General features: G+C 53.5%; 5 protein-coding genes across 5 annotated transcripts; 3 read left to right on the forward strand and 2 right to left on the reverse strand.

The window, feature by feature from the left end:
- Window positions 1-1,070: 1,070 nt before the first annotated feature.
- Window positions 1,071-2,674, forward strand: CPAR01_16252 (uncharacterized protein; the record flags this gene model as incomplete). The annotated part of the gene is made up of 2 exons (XM_060500497.1): window positions 1,071-1,487; window positions 1,553-2,674. 2 exons carry the CDS (start codon window positions 1,071-1,073, stop codon window positions 2,672-2,674), a joined length of 1,539 nt encoding a protein of 512 aa, XP_060340678.1.
- A 340-nt stretch (window positions 2,675-3,014) lies between these two features.
- CPAR01_16253 (major facilitator superfamily transporter) lies at window positions 3,015-4,717 on the forward strand (the record flags this gene model as incomplete). Its single annotated transcript, XM_060500498.1, has 3 exons — window positions 3,015-3,252; window positions 3,311-4,149; window positions 4,205-4,717. The coding sequence occupies 3 exons, from the start codon at window positions 3,015-3,017 to the stop codon at window positions 4,715-4,717; spliced, it is 1,590 nt and encodes a 529-aa protein (XP_060340679.1).
- A 325-nt stretch (window positions 4,718-5,042) lies between these two features.
- CPAR01_16254 (subtilase) lies at window positions 5,043-7,770 on the reverse strand (the record flags this gene model as incomplete). Its single annotated transcript, XM_060500499.1, has 2 exons — window positions 5,043-7,583; window positions 7,654-7,770. 2 exons carry the CDS (start codon window positions 7,768-7,770, stop codon window positions 5,043-5,045), a joined length of 2,658 nt encoding a protein of 885 aa, XP_060340680.1.
- Window positions 7,771-11,608: 3,838 nt separating this feature from the next.
- CPAR01_16255 (carboxylesterase) lies at window positions 11,609-14,047 on the reverse strand (the record flags this gene model as incomplete). Its single annotated transcript, XM_060500500.1, has 4 exons — window positions 11,609-12,874; window positions 12,933-13,268; window positions 13,610-13,899; window positions 13,990-14,047. 4 exons carry the CDS (start codon window positions 14,045-14,047, stop codon window positions 11,609-11,611), a joined length of 1,950 nt encoding a protein of 649 aa, XP_060340681.1.
- A 336-nt stretch (window positions 14,048-14,383) lies between these two features.
- Window positions 14,384-14,857, forward strand: CPAR01_16256 (BolA-like protein; the record flags this gene model as incomplete). Its single annotated transcript, XM_060500501.1, has 1 exon — window positions 14,384-14,857. One exon carries the CDS (start codon window positions 14,384-14,386, stop codon window positions 14,855-14,857), a length of 474 nt encoding a protein of 157 aa, XP_060340682.1.
- Window positions 14,858-15,764: the final 907 nt, after the last annotated feature.

Raw genomic sequence — 15,764 nt, forward strand, 5'->3', positions numbered from 1 at the left:
CGGAAAAATGATGATGTCGGATTGGTGGCAAAAATCGGTACAAATTGCAGTTAGCTCATGACCAGCGCGTGGACGGACATAAAGACACCTTAGTGATGTGTTCCCACGGACTATTCATGCGTTGTTACTTCCAAAATGAATTGTCCGAGTCGAGATAGCAAAAGATCTGCCTCGAGGGCGAATCGAACGCCCGATCTTCTCATTACGTAGACCATACGAGTGAGACGCTTTACCACTGAGCCACCAAGGCCAAACAGATCCATGTTATTTCCGGGGGGCTGAGGCAATATGACCCTAACTTTGCGTCCTTGGAAGTCACGATGTCAGCGACGGATCATTGAGATTTGACTTGTGTCTTTCAGGTGCGAAAATTTGAGTTATCATCTCAGGAAGAAAGTTCAATGGCATTTGGGGTAGCTTAAAGATAGTACTTTTGTTGGTTGATGGAACTAAAATCTCCAATTCGCTGGGTGAAAGCAACCAGAGTCAGTAAGCCTTCCAGGCTCAACGCTGGTAGAGACGGTACCTATGCTCCGATCCGCTCGACTCCCACTCGCGTTCTTGTCAAGGATGATTCTGGATCTCGGAAAATCCGGGCTCTGACCTCATGTTCTGAGTACATACTGGTGAGCAGCGATAGTGATACTTCAAACAGCTCGTTGTTCGATAACAGGGCCTTGAGTAAACATGTAGTTCTACCTGCAACGCAAACTCGGATTTTCCGACACAGTGATGAGGACGAGAAAACAATGTCACCCCGGCACAGCTACCCCGGAATCCCCGCAGTCTCCACGTTGGCAACGTGACGTCCTGGATGGCACGGATTGGGGTATCGTAAGCACTTTTCGAACTGACTACATAGGTGTTTCCCAAAACGGAAAGTATAAACACGGAGGGATCGTTCAGCCTGAGGTGCGACGTGTTGTCGGTGTAAGCTAGAAGGGCTCGAAGGGAGGCACTCCATCGCTTGAAAAGGGACATGCCGCCTCCATTTCTGACTTCAGTTGATCGGTATTTTGTTCCTGGTGATTCGCCACGACTGAGAGACTCCATCGTAAAACCGAAGCAGCATGGCAGCATTTTGGCACTTGCTTGTTGGACTCCCTCTTCTGCTTTGGAGTCATCTTCTGACATCGCCAGTCAGTGCAGAATCCATACAATGCGAGGCTAGCTTCAATGCAGGGAACACATCCAATGGGATTGAAGGTGTGACTAAGCCTAGAGTCTTCATCTTCTCCGACATCCTCAACGAACCCGACGACTCCATGTCACTCATCCGCTTACTCTTGTACTCGAATCAACTGGATATCCGCGGGCTTTGCGCAACTACATCAACGTTCTTGAAAAACGAGACACACCCGGAAGAGATGATCAGAATCCTACAAGTATACGGCACCGTTGTGGGTAATCTCAACCATCATGTTTCGCAGACGTTCCAGTACAGCAGCTCGGATGTCCTCTTGCCATTGGTGTCATCTGGGCCAAAAGTAAGTATCAGAATCTGCGAATCATCTCTCGCTAAGCTTGACATGACCTGACTTTGTGAGTGTAGGTCTATGGAATGGAAGCGCTGAACACATCTCTCAGCGAAGGGGCGAAGCAACTAATCGAAAAGCTCCAAGAATCCTCGGAGCCACTTTATGTTAGTCTCTGGGGCGGCGCAGGCACACTGGCACAAGCTCTTAAGCAGATCGAGACCGACCAGTCTTCGGAAGATGCTGCACGTTTACGGTCACGGCTTCGAGTTTATGCCATCTCTGACCAGGATGGCACCGGCTCATGGATCCAAGCACGATGGCCCGATATCTTCTACATCACCAGCATCAATGGATTCAACGAGTTTGAAGGTGCAACATGGGTCGGCATCAACACCGATGACAATGGGTTTGCGAATACTACCAAGATCAAGAATGCTTGGGCCGATGAGAACATTCGAGTCGGGCCTCTCGGGAGCATTTATCCTCAGATTCTATATGGAATGGAGGGCGACTCGCCCAGCTTCCTTTGGTTGATCTCGAATGGCCTCTCGGTTCCCGATATGCCTAACTTGGGAAGCTGGGGAGGCCGTTACACCAGGGTGTCTGAAGTAGATGATTTCAACTGGTATGGCAACGCACCAGATAGCGTATCACTTCCTTCGGGAAGTCAATACCGGAGCAGCCAAGCAACGATCTGGCGCTGGAGAGATGCCATGCAAGACGATTTCGCCGCTCGTATGCAATGGACACTAAACAACAGTGTGAGTGCTGTAGCGCATCCACCTCAACTGAGCATCAATGGCTCGATAGGCACCGAAGTTGTGAGATTCGACCTTAGTCTCAATGGATCAATCATTCTCGACGCTGCTAGTACATGTGATGCCGACCACCCTGGAGAAACGAGCCAACTCGACTTTGAGTGGTTTGGGTACCCGCCACCTCAGGGCTTCGGCGTCCAACCTTCACTCACAATTCTGCCACTCACGCCTCCACTCGGAACGGATGGTATTTACTCTTTGAATGAGGCTGGCTTTGCAAATGTCACACTTGGACCAAAGGTAAGCATCTCACCGCCAACTGAGGCCGGCTCTGCGATGGATGGGGAGGAGTGGCATGTCGTGTTACAGGTTCGCACCAAAAAGGGGCCGTACGCGATCCGTCGGTACAAAAGAGTTATCATCACAACGCGTGCATAGGAGCAACTTTAAGGATGCTAATATTCGACGCAAAAATACGATTTGTACTTGGACATACAACGGAAACAATTCCCGGTCTTGTTAGATATACAACTCCGATAGGTTGTTTACGTTGTACTTGATACATTTTCCATTGCATTAAGGAGTAAGCGCAGCTTCTCAATGTACTTGCAGCTCACAAATGCTACGCTTTCGTAGAGCACGTATGGCTTGAATGAGAATCAATGATAAAGTGGGCAACGAACCAACTCCTTATCTTTGTTACCCCAACTCCTTGTCGGAGATACAGATAACTACAATCAAGGGGGGATCAATATTTTCCACACCGTCTACGTGACTCATGTCTCAGTCGGAAGAGTTGGTTCAAGATTGGTGTGCCAAGCGCGGGAAACCTTGCCCGGCGCTTTGTGCCGGCCAGGAGATAACACCGGTGATGAATTACAGAATCCGAGTATTTGCTAGATGGTTTGTGAGTCACCCAATCGTTTCTTTCCTATTTCATAGAGCCACTGAAACCATCCGAATGCAGTCAGGCGTCTCTCCCAATTCAACAACATCCAGCTTAACCCCATTTCTCCGTATGTGCCATTGAAAGTCCGCTTCGTTTTGTTTGTTGTACCTCGACCAACTCTTGAGGTGCCCCTAGCGTCATGTCAGATCCTCAAGAAAAACAGACCCTTGGTTTGCAACAGCCGCAATCATCAATGCCAGACCCTGAAGCAGATCCCCCGCTCAATCACACCAATTCCCGACAAAGTTCAATCGTCGAGGAAGAGGAAGAGGGATTCACATATCCAGATGGAGGCACCACAGCCTGGTTGCAAGTCCTAGCCTCACACTTGATCAACCAAATCGCCTGGGGTTACCCCTCCTCATACGGTATCTACCAGCTCTACTACACCACCACCCTCAGCCTCCCCTCATCGCAGGCATCATGGATAGGCTCGATCCAGATCTTTCTCACTTTCGGCATCTGCGCACTATCGGGCCGCCTAGCCGACGCAGGCTACACCCGTCACGCCGTCATCATCGGCCTATTCATGGCCGTGATGGGGACATTTCTGACCAGTTTCTGCCACGCATACTGGCAAATCTTCCTTGCACAGGGTTTATGCACCGGACTCGGGATGGGCATCATGTTTATGCCGGGGATCACCATCGTCGGCTCGTATTTTAAGAGGCGCAAGACTCTAGCGCTCTCCATTGTTACCACGGGGACAGGCCTCGGCTCTGTTACATTTCCTATTCTGCTGAATTACACAATGCCTCATGTGGGCTTTGCGTGGGCTGTGAGGTGTCAGGCCTTGATGATGTTGATACTTGGTGTTATTGCGATTGCGCTGATGAGACCGCGGCTGGCGCCTAGGAAGAAGGGTCCTTTGATCGAGTGGGGTGCCTTTAAAGAACGGTCCTATACGTGTTTCGCTATCGGGAGCTTCTTCGTGTTCCTGTCTCTTTACTTCAGTCTCTTCTATGTAAGTCATGCTCTCCTGGCCCTGGAGATGAGACTGAATGCTGATTCGCTTACAGATGAATGTCTTTGCCCGCGAGGTCATTGGGCTGTCTTTCACTGAATCTGTCTCCTTGCTGCTGATTCTGAACTCGTCAGGAATACCCAGTCGCGTTCTCTCCGGATTCATAGCTGGGCGCTATCTGGGCTCGATAAATATGTTCATCATCAGCAACGTGGTTGTGAGTGGTATGTACTTTGCATGGATTGGAGTCCACACGAGTCCTGGGCTTTACGTCCTTAGTGTCTTCTTCGGCATCGCAAACGGTTTCGTACAAGGCGTCTTTACACCTGCCCTGGCGAGTCTGACTGTAGACCCCACGAAGATGGGAGCACGCTTCGGAATGGTCGCGACAATTGTGGGTGTGGCTTCCTTAGCAGGGCCTCCTATCGCTGGCGCGATCCTCGACGTGTCGGGTGGAAAGTATATCTGGGCGCAGATCTGGGCGGCTGTGATAACTTTGTTAGGCGTTGGAAGTCTGTTTGCTGCTAGAATAGCGGCTGTTGGGACTGTCTTAAGAGCAAAGGTGTGAGTACAGTTCTGGGCGTGAATGAAGCCCTTGAAGACTTGTGTTCACCACACTGAAGGGTATTTACCGTCGAGCAGCAGGCGATGTTAAGATATTGCTAGGACAAGTGATTGACTAGGTTTGCCTTACGAGTAGTCAACTGGGCCACGTGGATGGGGCACATGGCTTGGAACGGCTGGGAAAGACTTGGGAGGAGTAGACAAAAATCATCACCGTTAAGCAAGATTAATTCCAGGTATCAGACATTATTCCAGTCCTATGGAATTATTTACATGAAGAAATGTCGTATAGACATGTTATGCTATCGTGGCATATTCCTAACACTCTCCTAGTGTCTAGCGGGAGCGGTCGCGTTCGCGGCACCGTAAACGATGCGGAACGGCTCAGTCTCAGTGGTATCATACTCCTCAAGCTTCGTCGCGTCACCAAAGACGCGCAGAGACTTGATGGCAAACTTGTACTTGCCAGCAGGGGCGTAGGTGCCATCCTCAAGCTGGCCGTCAAAGTTGACAGCAAAGACACCGCGAGAGACGTACAGGTAAGGGAAGGAGCGGGGCTGGCCGAGGGTCTTAATGCCCCAGACCTCGTGGGTGATGTTAGGGGGGCAGGTGGTCAGGGGAACCAAGTCAGCGCGGACAAAGGAGGAGCCGAAGGCCATGTTGACAGCGAGGGCGGGAAGGACGGCCTCAGTCTCGTTGGCGGTGCCAGGGGGAGGCAGGGTGAAAGTGTAGTTGCTGGGAACGGGCTCGTACACCTCGGCCTTTGCGCTGGTGGAGGTGGTCATGAGGGCCTGGTCGAGGGTGACGTGGCTGTGGAGGCTGCCGGCGATGCCCTGGTAGGGGAGGGAGAGGCTGGTGCCATCGGATCCGTTGAGGGCGATGAAGCCGGACCAGACGGGGAGGCGGCCGGCGTCAAGAGTAGGAGGGGTGGGGGTGACCAGGACGGTGACCTCGCCGCCGGCGGGGACGGTGACCTTCTCCTCGCTGAAGGCAAGGGTGGCGTACTCGGCCGACAGCTCGTTGGGGAAGACCGCAGGGAAAAGATCTCCTGCAGCCTCGAATGTGTAGGCAGTGGCAGCACCGACGTTGCTCAGGTCGTAGGACACGGACTCGGCGCCAGTGTTCTTGATGGTGAAGTTGAGCTCGGGGATGAAGTTATCAGTGTCGTTGAATGAAAGGCTGGAGTGGCTGAGAATGACAGTGGAGTAGGCAGCATCAAAAGCCTGAACGAGACCACCACCCTGCTGGGGAACAGGGGCAAGAAGCGCGTCGGGGCCGGTTCCGTAGTTGAACTTGACGGGGTTGGCGTGGGCAGAGAGAAGGTTCTCAATGGTGGCGGGGTCCAGAGTCTTGCGGACATCGGCGATCAAGGCGACGATACCGGCGGTTTGGGGGCAAGACATGGAGGTACCAGAAAGGACGGCGTAGCTACCCAGAGCTCGGGGGTAGGTGGACAGAACGTTACCACCGACAGCACCGAACTGAGGCTTCTGGAGACCGTCCCAGTTGGGGCCCCAAGAGCTGAAGCTAGAGACGGAACCTCCAGTGGCGGTGTTGTTGGAGTTGAGCAGGATCTGCTCAGCCTCCTTGGGGTCGGTCATGTGAAGGACAACCTCGGATCCAGCAGCAAGAGCAGTGAGCCAGACGGCGGCCTGCGCAGGGGTGGTCATGCCAATAGCCTCAAGACCATCAACGGCGGCAGAGACGGAGCCAGCACCGGCGGCGTTGTTGTAGAGCATAACATACTTGGCACCAGCGTTGACGGCGTTCTGGGCCTTGGTGACGAACGTGCAAGTACCTCTGCGAACGAGCACAATCTTACCGCTGAGGTCGGGAGTACCGGCAGGGTAAGGGTCGCAGCCGAGGGCAGCGGTAGAGGTAGAGTCGGTGCTCGTGGCCCAGAGGGGCAGGTCGACACCAGCCCAGTTCTGAGGCTCGCCGGGGGTGTAGGAAAAGTTCTGGGACTCGCCACCAGCAATGGTGAACGAGTTCTCAATGAGAACAGCCGGGGTGATGACGTTGTCAAAGGAGGCAATGGCGGTGACGTGCTTACCGCTGGCGGCGGTAGAGGCAAAGAAGATACCCTGGTCACCAGAGTTACCGGCAGAGACTGTGCAAGGGACACCAGCCTCAACGATTCTTGAGACGGTGGCGGCCCAGGGCTCGTCAGTCCAACCAGAGGGACCACCGATGGAGGCGGTGATGATGTCGCTGCCCTCCTCGTAGGCGCGGTTGTAAGCAGCAATGAGAACATCGTTGCTGACCTGGCCCTCGCATCCGAAAACCTTGTAAGCACCTAGGGTCACACCGGGAGCAGTGCCGGTGAATCCAAAGGGGTTGCTCTGAGCGGCAATGATACCAGCAACGTGGGTTCCGTGACCACCGCAATCCATGGGATCGGGGTCGGGGAAGTGCTCGTTGAAGCCATCGTAGGCGTCACCGACGAAGTCGGTTCCGTAGCTGACGAGGCAGTCGGCGCCGAAACAGCCACCGAGGGCGGGGTGAAGGTAGTCGATACCCGTGTCAATGACGGCGACCTTGATGCCCTTTCCGGAGACTCCCTTGGCGTGAAGCTGGTCAACCTGGGTCATGACGTGAGTCGAGAAGGTATCCTCGCCCTCCTGGCGCTTCTTCAGATCGATGTAGTCGCGGCCCTGCTGACCGGTCCAGACAACCTCGGGCTTGGGGATGCTGTAGGTCCTCACGGGCCAGATGTTCTTGACCGAAGCGAGCTGACCGAGCTTGGCGGCCTTCTGGTCGGCGGTGTCGAGGTTCTTGAACTGGATGGACGCGCCCTTGAAAAGAGAGTAGGTGAGGTTCAAACGAGTGATGGCATCGTTCTCTGCCTCTGCGTAGAACTCGGAGGCATCCTGTTGGAAAGGTTAGGTTAGCAATTCTACCTTGCCTTGGCGTAGGTTGCTCTCAGCGCTATTGACATACCTGTCCGTCCTCCAACTCGACGATGAAGGCACCAGCGACGGTCTTGGGAGACGGAGCCTTGGCTTGAACGGCGGAAGCCGCCGCGAGGAGCGGCAGCAAGAGACTGCTTCTGACCATTGTGTTTGGCTAACGGATGACCTGTGGGAGACCGGAGCTGGCGAGAAAGAAAGCATCTCTTGAGCCAGACGCGCCGGGGGTCTAGCTTTATAAGTGCCATGAGTGTGTCCTTCATCCGGGGACGAGGGGGATGGGTTGTTCGCTCGGCCCAACTCTCTAGGCGAACCCCAGTCTGGCAGGGACCCAGGACGGCGCCAGACTGGGCCTGTCGTTGTCGTCATGAAAGGAACTGGGAGCACCATTTCAGACCAGCACGCTTGCTCGCCCAGGCAGGTGGAGAGAAACATCGGCACAGAAGACATGCGCTGTGGGAGTTTGCGAGGATGCAAAAGCGCGGTGACAGTGTGGCACGCGATAGTGAGTGGGGAGCAGGGGTGAGGTTGAGGGGTGGGATGGGATGGGACCATGGGTCAGGGGGAAATAGCACAAGCGAACGGGACCAGGGAATAAGAAATTGCACGCAGCTTGTTACCTCAAGATTTGAAGGCCAATCTGCAGCTCATTCACCGCGTGGGCAAGTCACGGCCTGTAGCGGAAAAGGAGCATCTCGACCGAACGTCGATCAACATATGAGAAGCTGCTTTTCGAGCTGCCTTGTTTAGGCTTCGTAGTGGTAGGGAGCTGCGCCGGGGCTAATTAATTGAACAATGTCATTGGAGAGCATTCTGAACGGTCAATTTGCTCAGATGGCCTTCCTATCTGGGTAAGGTCTTCCGCATGTCGTTGGAGGGACTGCAAGACCTGATGGAGGGGAGTCCCTGGCCAACCGTGGTGGCCATGGATCATAGACTTAGCCGTGGCCAGGGGTTGCTTGGTTAGGGGCACTTTTATTTCACTAGCATCCCCCCCGTTTGGTGGCGAGCAGGCCCTCTCGAGGCTCGCTTCTGAGAAGAGCAGTTGGAGCTATCGCGGAAGAGTGATTGGCAGAAAGCGGGAGATCGGATTTGACTTCTTCGAGATCTCTGGGCGAAGATTGCCAGCAGCGACGCCACAACGTTTTTTGTGCTTGAAATCAGAGTGCGGCTGGCCGTTGGGCGTTCGCATGGATTGGAGGCTAGGACACTCGGGAGGCTTGTTCTGGTCTGGTGGCACATCTAGAGCCCTGTGTTTGCAGATGGCAAAAGGACATTGGGTGGCTCGTGTGGCATTGGTGACGGCTCCATATTGGTATTGTTGCTGCGAAATACTGGCCGGGAACAAAGACAAGGAGGACGAGTTGTTCAATGTCAGTGGCTTGTACAAAGATTGGTGGACGAGGGTCTGCTCCTATCAGAGTTCAGCAAGACTTCATTCGTAACGTTATTAAGACTCCAAGACATTACACTTGCCGCTCTGCGATAAACATCATATCAATATCATACGGTAAACACGATACGGGAGTTGCAGCTCCCACATCCCCTCGAAGAAACGCTGCCTTCCGTCTTGCGTGCAACAATCCCTTCCGCAGACCACGGAGCCAAGGGGCCAAGAAGTCATGGCACTCTTACTGCCGTGGTAGTAGTGCATCTCGGGGTTGTTGTCTGTTGGGCGTGTTCCTGAATTGGCACTCGTGCGATGTGGAGCGCTGAGCGCGCGATGTGTTCAGGCACGCGAGTGGTAGTTACAACGGCAGCATCCACGCGGGGACGGACATCCCGGCTGCATGGTGGGTTCTGAGGCGATTGCGTTGGATGTTGTTCCAGGCACGTCAGTATCGGCTTCTGAGGTTGATTATTTGTCCCGATACTCCTCGGCATACGATTTTTCTCTATCGAGGAAACAAGCCATAGGGCGTGAGGTCGGAGGCCAGTCCGTAACTAGAAAAAGGAGCTTGAAAGGTCAAACGACTCATGTTGTGTCTGTTCCTTTTGGGCAGGAGAATCAGAGACTTTACTGGGTGGAGGACCTTTTGCTAGTCAATATCGCCAACTCTTCCGCGCCCACATGCGAAATCCCCGCACGCACACAGAGCAGAGCCAAAAGTGGCTGAACGGAGTTTTTGAGTGGGCGAAAGGATTCTGGGAGAGTTGAAGGCTCGAGAGTCTGACGGGAAAAGACCAACAAGGCCTGACACCTGTCATCCCATCATCCATGGCTTCTCGTCTTTCTAGGCCTCCATCCGATTCACCTGCCGAAAAGTCGATAACGCGGTGGCCAGGCCCCGGCTCTGAACCGGACGCAAAGGTTCGCGGGATGCGGGCGGCGGTGCGACGCTACATGTTCCCTGTGCTGGATGGTTCGCATTAAACTTACAAAGGCGCGTCAGTCTGGACTCTCGAGTCACAGGCGCAAAACATCGCTTTCGGTCTGCTATTACGTATCGAACCGTATCAACTGGAAACTGTACTTGAGTCCCGCCGAGTTCTATGCAATGATAGAGCTGTGAAGGCCTGGAGTGATGCGAAGGTCTGAAGAGTAAGAACAATGGCCCAGTATTGATACGCCCAGACCAACGCCTAAAGGGCGTGGGGACCACGGCTACTCTCGCTTCTCTCGCCTTTAGCCAAAAGGAGTTGGGTCCCGGCTGGGCTGCTAAGGCGATCTGGGAAGCTCGGGAAGAGGCCGCGGGGATCTCCTCCACTCAATCTGACCTGGTTAAACTTTCAAGTTCTTCGTATTCTGGGCGAGAGAACGGGTCCAGCTGAAAATGAGAGAACTTTTGATATGCACTTCTTCTCAGGGTTCGACGGTTCGGCTGACGGAGAACCTCGAAAGGCGAAGGGTTTGTACGATTCAGTCGCCTTTCTGTGTCTCGCAGCAAATCAACGAAGAGGTTACAGCGAGATGGCAACTGGAGAGGCTCATCAAACAATGATCCCCGCTTGCTTGAACCTAAAATTTGCGGATAAATGATTACTGACTTCTTGCTGCTAGGGAGGACCTGGATACACATATTCTAGGCGGACTGCACTGCTGTAGGGGTCTTCAAGGTAAATAGAACTTTGGCAAACACAAATGCATTTAACCTTACTATGGCGCCAAACTTTGTTCATGGTTGATTCAACAACATGCATCGGCATGCAGCAGACAGGGTGTTTTGTGCTCTTGGGAAGAATTGAAGATATTCTTATCAGCACAAGGTCAAATAACTTCCGTATTCAATATTGAGACTAAACAGAGTTGTATGCTCTGTATTCCGAGCGGAGCTCACAGTAGACAGGAAATATCCACAGCGTCCTTCGCCGAAACAACTCTGATTTCTGATTGACCGAAGCATGATGCTAGTCTTGCCCTGCTCAACTCAGAAGCGGGTTTTATAGCTAAACAATCGACCATTATCGTATCGCGATACGCTGCAGATGTTGATACTGTCCGACTTTCATGAAGTCTCTACGAGGTAGCTACTCAGATGCAGGCGCTAGTCGACCAAACAGTATCAAGTCTAGTCTTCTTCACCTGCGTGAGAGGGGATCAAGATTCTTGGCCAACGCAGATGCCCAACTCGGCCAAGTCTTCAGAGGCACGCCAATGCTGCCTCAAGATCAGCATCCCGACCATTCGGACACGATGGGTCGTACCTTACAGATCGTTAAATGCGACCGTCGCAGTCCGTCCCGGGAAGATAGGGGGGAGGGTCAACGGGCGGCTGGGCGGTGACCGGGCTCCATGACAAGAGTCGCCTTGCTTCCCCTCCTTGGCCTTGCGGCGAGCGCGGAGGATCGAGGCAGTCTCCACTAGTACGAAAAGAACATGTGGGCGGGATAAGTATCCGTAGCACACCATGATTAACTAACATTGCTTATTGTTGTATCATCTATGTACTGTGTACGCCGGACAATGCCGATTACCCATCTGTTGCCCGATGCTATATATCAGACCCGCTCTCAGAAACCCGAGTTCCCAACTGCAGGTCAATTTTTCATGCAAGAAGTTCCCTTGCAACCTCGTAGGTGTTGATGAAGTCGATGCCCTCCTTCCTCCAGGTATCATCCTCCACATAGCTCTTGGATGCGTTTAGCACCAAGTTCTTGGGGGCACTCAAGTCATACTTGGGCCAATACGGCAACAGCGACGTGCCATTCGTGAAAGTCCCATTACTGCCAACCTTCGGGTTTGGATCCGTGTCGTAAACGAAGCGCACATAGGCCTCCCCGATGGCGCGGGCGAAGCGCACGTGGCTGTCATACTGCGGCGACGGCCCGAGCAGGCCAGAAATGTTCTGGAAGCTGTACGCGACGTTGTCAAAGTGTCGCACACCCTCAATCTGCTTGCGGTTCCAAAGCAGCTGGTCGAAGCGGTAGCTGTACACGGGCTGAGAGACGGCGTAGAGCTCACACATCTTCCGGCGGCCCGAGATCATGACTAAGTCGCCGCCGATGGAGGCACCCCGCCGCCACTGCAGGCCATAATCCGGGTACACGGAACAGTTCGTGATGGAGAGCGGCGGTTGGGTGCAGGGGTCGTTGGGATACAGCTCAAAGAGCTTTCTGATCGTCGGTGGGGAGAGGGCGTAAGAGCGCCACCAAGTGAAGCCGTTGAACAGGTCAGTCTCGGTATTTGGCTTGGGGCTGTTGGGGTTGAAGTTGATTCCCTCGTCGCTGTTGGCGCCCGTCAAAAGAGGCACCTTGACAAACTTGCCCTCGCGGATCAGTTGACTCGGGTAGCCCGTCAGGAAGTCGCCATCAATCATCGGGTTCCACACTTGACTGGGGTTTCCTGCAAAGAGTTGCGTCTGGCTTAGGCCGCGAAGGCAAGCCAACTGGTCTTTGGCGGTCCAACAGCCGACACTGCGCGTCAGATTCTCGACGGGAGCGTTGTAGTAGGCAAGGTCCTGTACCTGGGCCCCCGTCGGCCCGCCGCTCTCGAGGATTGCGGCGCGGTAGAGGCCGTCGTCCCGGCCATCGTAGCTAAACATGTGGTAGGCGATGCTCTGGGCCCCGGCACTCTCGCCCCAGATCGTCACCCGGTCCGGGTCTCCACCAAAGGCCGCGATGTTCTCCTGGATCCACCGGAGCGCCAACCTTTGATCCAGCAGACCCGCGTTACTGGATCCTTCGGCGAGGATTTGAGGTGTCTGTAGGAAGCCGTACATGTTGAGACGGTAGTTCATGGCTACGCTAATAATGGGCTGGCCCATGTCCTGACTGACTTTGACAATGCCCGACAGGTTATATTGAGGATCGGCCTATGTCACATTCAAGTCAGTCTCGACACACGATGCTCCAAAATTGACAATTCCTTACAATTGACCCAGTGTATAGGCCACCACCAAAGATCCATACGAGAACCGGGAGCGGCTTCTCAGGCTTTCCAGCTGGACGGACAACATTGAGGGTCAAGCAGTCCTCGGACATGTTGAAGGTCCCTCTGAACTGCATACAGCTGTAGCCCTGTTCTGTGGCATCTCTCGTGCCTTCGAAAGAAGTGTTGAGGCTTTGTGGCCACTTGTACCGCAACTGGCCAACCGGAGGCTGCGCAAAAGGGACACCGAGAAAGGCGTCTTGGTCCCACTCAGACAAATGACGGCCTTGGTAAGTGCCATTGAGGACCTGGGCTGTAGGTTCTTGAGCTGCCACGGCCTGAAGGAAGCAAGCCGCAGCCGCGGAAAACAAAAAGGACAACCGAGCCATGGAAACAAGAAGGAGGATCAAGCTGCTGCTCTTCTCTGCTACTCAGTCCCTCTCATTTTCCCTGAGCGTCTCCTTTCCTCTATGTACCACGTTTTATACGCCTTCTAGCGTAGCATCGAAGCTCGCTGTCTTCCCCTGATGCGTTCATCGTGTTCATCGCGTTCATTGCCAGACCGCTGGGAAAAGTGTTGCCGGCCGGACCTTAACACGCCTGATTGGAGGAATTTGACAAAAACCGCAAGAGAACCTCGTCGCCTCTAATTTCTAGTGTCGGACTAAGCAACTTTTACGGCCTGGGGTAAATCATTGGAGAAGAATGCGGGGAGATGCGGGGAGACGCTATTGATGGCCCTGGGCCCTGGGGTAAGATGGACGGGGTGATCTCGAACTGGGAGAATTTGCCGGGGTAACTCGGCGGAAGTAGGTGAGAGACGCGCCATGGCTGGCAGATTGGAGATGCAGAAATAATTTTCCCACCGTCTAGAGCGGCCTATCTTAGCGGGGACATCTGCATGTGAAGCAGGAGAGCTGAGGGTGATGATGTAGCCCTTGGTGGTTGAAGGTGTTGTCGCATTAGCCCCTTAAAATCTCCAGTCCCTGTGATCCATGTTAGCTGTTTTGCGACTAAAATGAAATGACTAGGAGATATTTCTTTTCTCACCTTACGCACGAAGTGAACCAGGTTGCTTGTTGGCTTGAAAGGTGTGAAGGTCGAGTGAGTGGCACATGAGAAGCATGTGAGTGAGTATGCTTGATGGAGGTGTGAGTCTCACTTGTATGTCACTGAGCCACTCCTCTCACACAGGTACCGTGTGAGCTGAGCCACACTGTAAACCGCACACAGCCACCGGCTAAATCCCGGCAGCTCACCCCATCCCTGGTTGACGTCAATAGCTGCGAGCTTAGAAATTCCGAATTGAAGCTTCCCACCAAATCCACGGCAAATTATTTGGAGACCTCGATTCGACCGCGATAGCCTCAAGCGACCCCAGTTGAAGCCGCTGCCAAATCCTCTTACACCACGGCCCAAATAGCCAACAAGTTAATCACCGAATCAGTCCAAAATGCTTTGCAGAGCGTGCCGTCGCGCAATTGCGCTCCCCAAGCCCACGAACACCATCATCGCAAAGGCTCCCCTCTCAAGTCTGTCGATCGCAACAAGAAACGACGCCCTGAGATCCGCTCCTAGAGTCCAAGTTTCCAAGGCGATCCGACCACTGCCTCAATCCAACCTCCGATCCATCTCCAAGCGCTCCTACTCCTCCGCGACCGAGACCGCAACAGCCCTCGAGAAGCCCGACCACCTGGACGATGCCGAGTCGACGATATGGGATAAGCTGGTTGCTGAGTTCACGCCCTCGGAACTCATCGTTCAAGACGTTTCGGGCGGATGCGGTTCCATGTACGCCATCGACATCACCTCGGCCAAATTCAAGGGCGCCAACATGCTGAAGCAGCAGCGCATGGTCAACGCCGTCTTGGGCGACATGATGAAGCAGTGGCACGGCGTTCAGTTGCGCACCAAGGCACCTCAATAAGACTTTGGGCTCTACTCACGGAATCACTTTGGGCGTCGCCGCGCTGAAGACGACTGTACTGTAAACGATAATGTACTAATAACCACCAACACTCGGCGGAGCAATCGTGCCTTGCGGACGGTGAGACTCGAATGAAGGAAGATATGGGGGGCCCTTTTGTCAAGTCTCCGACGGAATTTGTATGCTACTGTGTTTTTAATATGGACAACCCTCCCCGTTCTCTTCCCAAGCATCAGCTTTTCGCCTCTCGAGCTATCCCATTTTAGCTAGATGTCCTTCATCTTCGGGCTAGATTCCAGATCATGGAAGTCTTTGCAAAGTTGGCTCGAAGTCGTTGCTGTCTCGTAATGTTTCTCAACCATCGCATACTTCATCGCAATGTTTGCTACCCTTCTCCTTATCCTAGTGTACCTTATGCTCATGCCCCGTCCCTCCTCCGACCAATAACGCTTCCTCTATTACTCCTCCAGCTCGTGTCTGTGGGCCTATATGGGTCGTCGACAATGTCTGAGTTTTCCTTGGCAAATGGTCGCTTGTCCGTGAATAGCAACAGCTTACCAAGACACCTTCTTTGCCCATTGCCCCATTTCAAAATCTTTCAGAGTCCGATAGCGATCCATCATGGCACATTCGTTGTAACCATAAAAGCTCAAGCGCTTACGCCGACATATCCGTGATCCCTACGTTACACAAGACAAGGTTGAGGAACCCACAAAAGCTGCCTCTCCTCCAGTTTCCCCCCAAAACATCCAATCACAAGCGTAATTGTCTGAATTCTCCAATTGCCGACCTTTCGTTCCCATCTTGCCCGGGTCCGAAAGGAAGGTCGTCATTGGACATCACCTGGCATCGATAGACTGATTGTCTGCAATCGAATGATACCGTAGGCTGGGCAGTGCGACTCTTC

The sequence above is a fragment of the Colletotrichum paranaense genome (assembly GCF_030867605.1).
Source record: "Colletotrichum paranaense strain IMI 384185 chromosome Unknown Scaffold_24.1, whole genome shotgun sequence".
Classification (NCBI taxonomy): domain Eukaryota; kingdom Fungi; phylum Ascomycota; class Sordariomycetes; order Glomerellales; family Glomerellaceae; genus Colletotrichum; species Colletotrichum paranaense.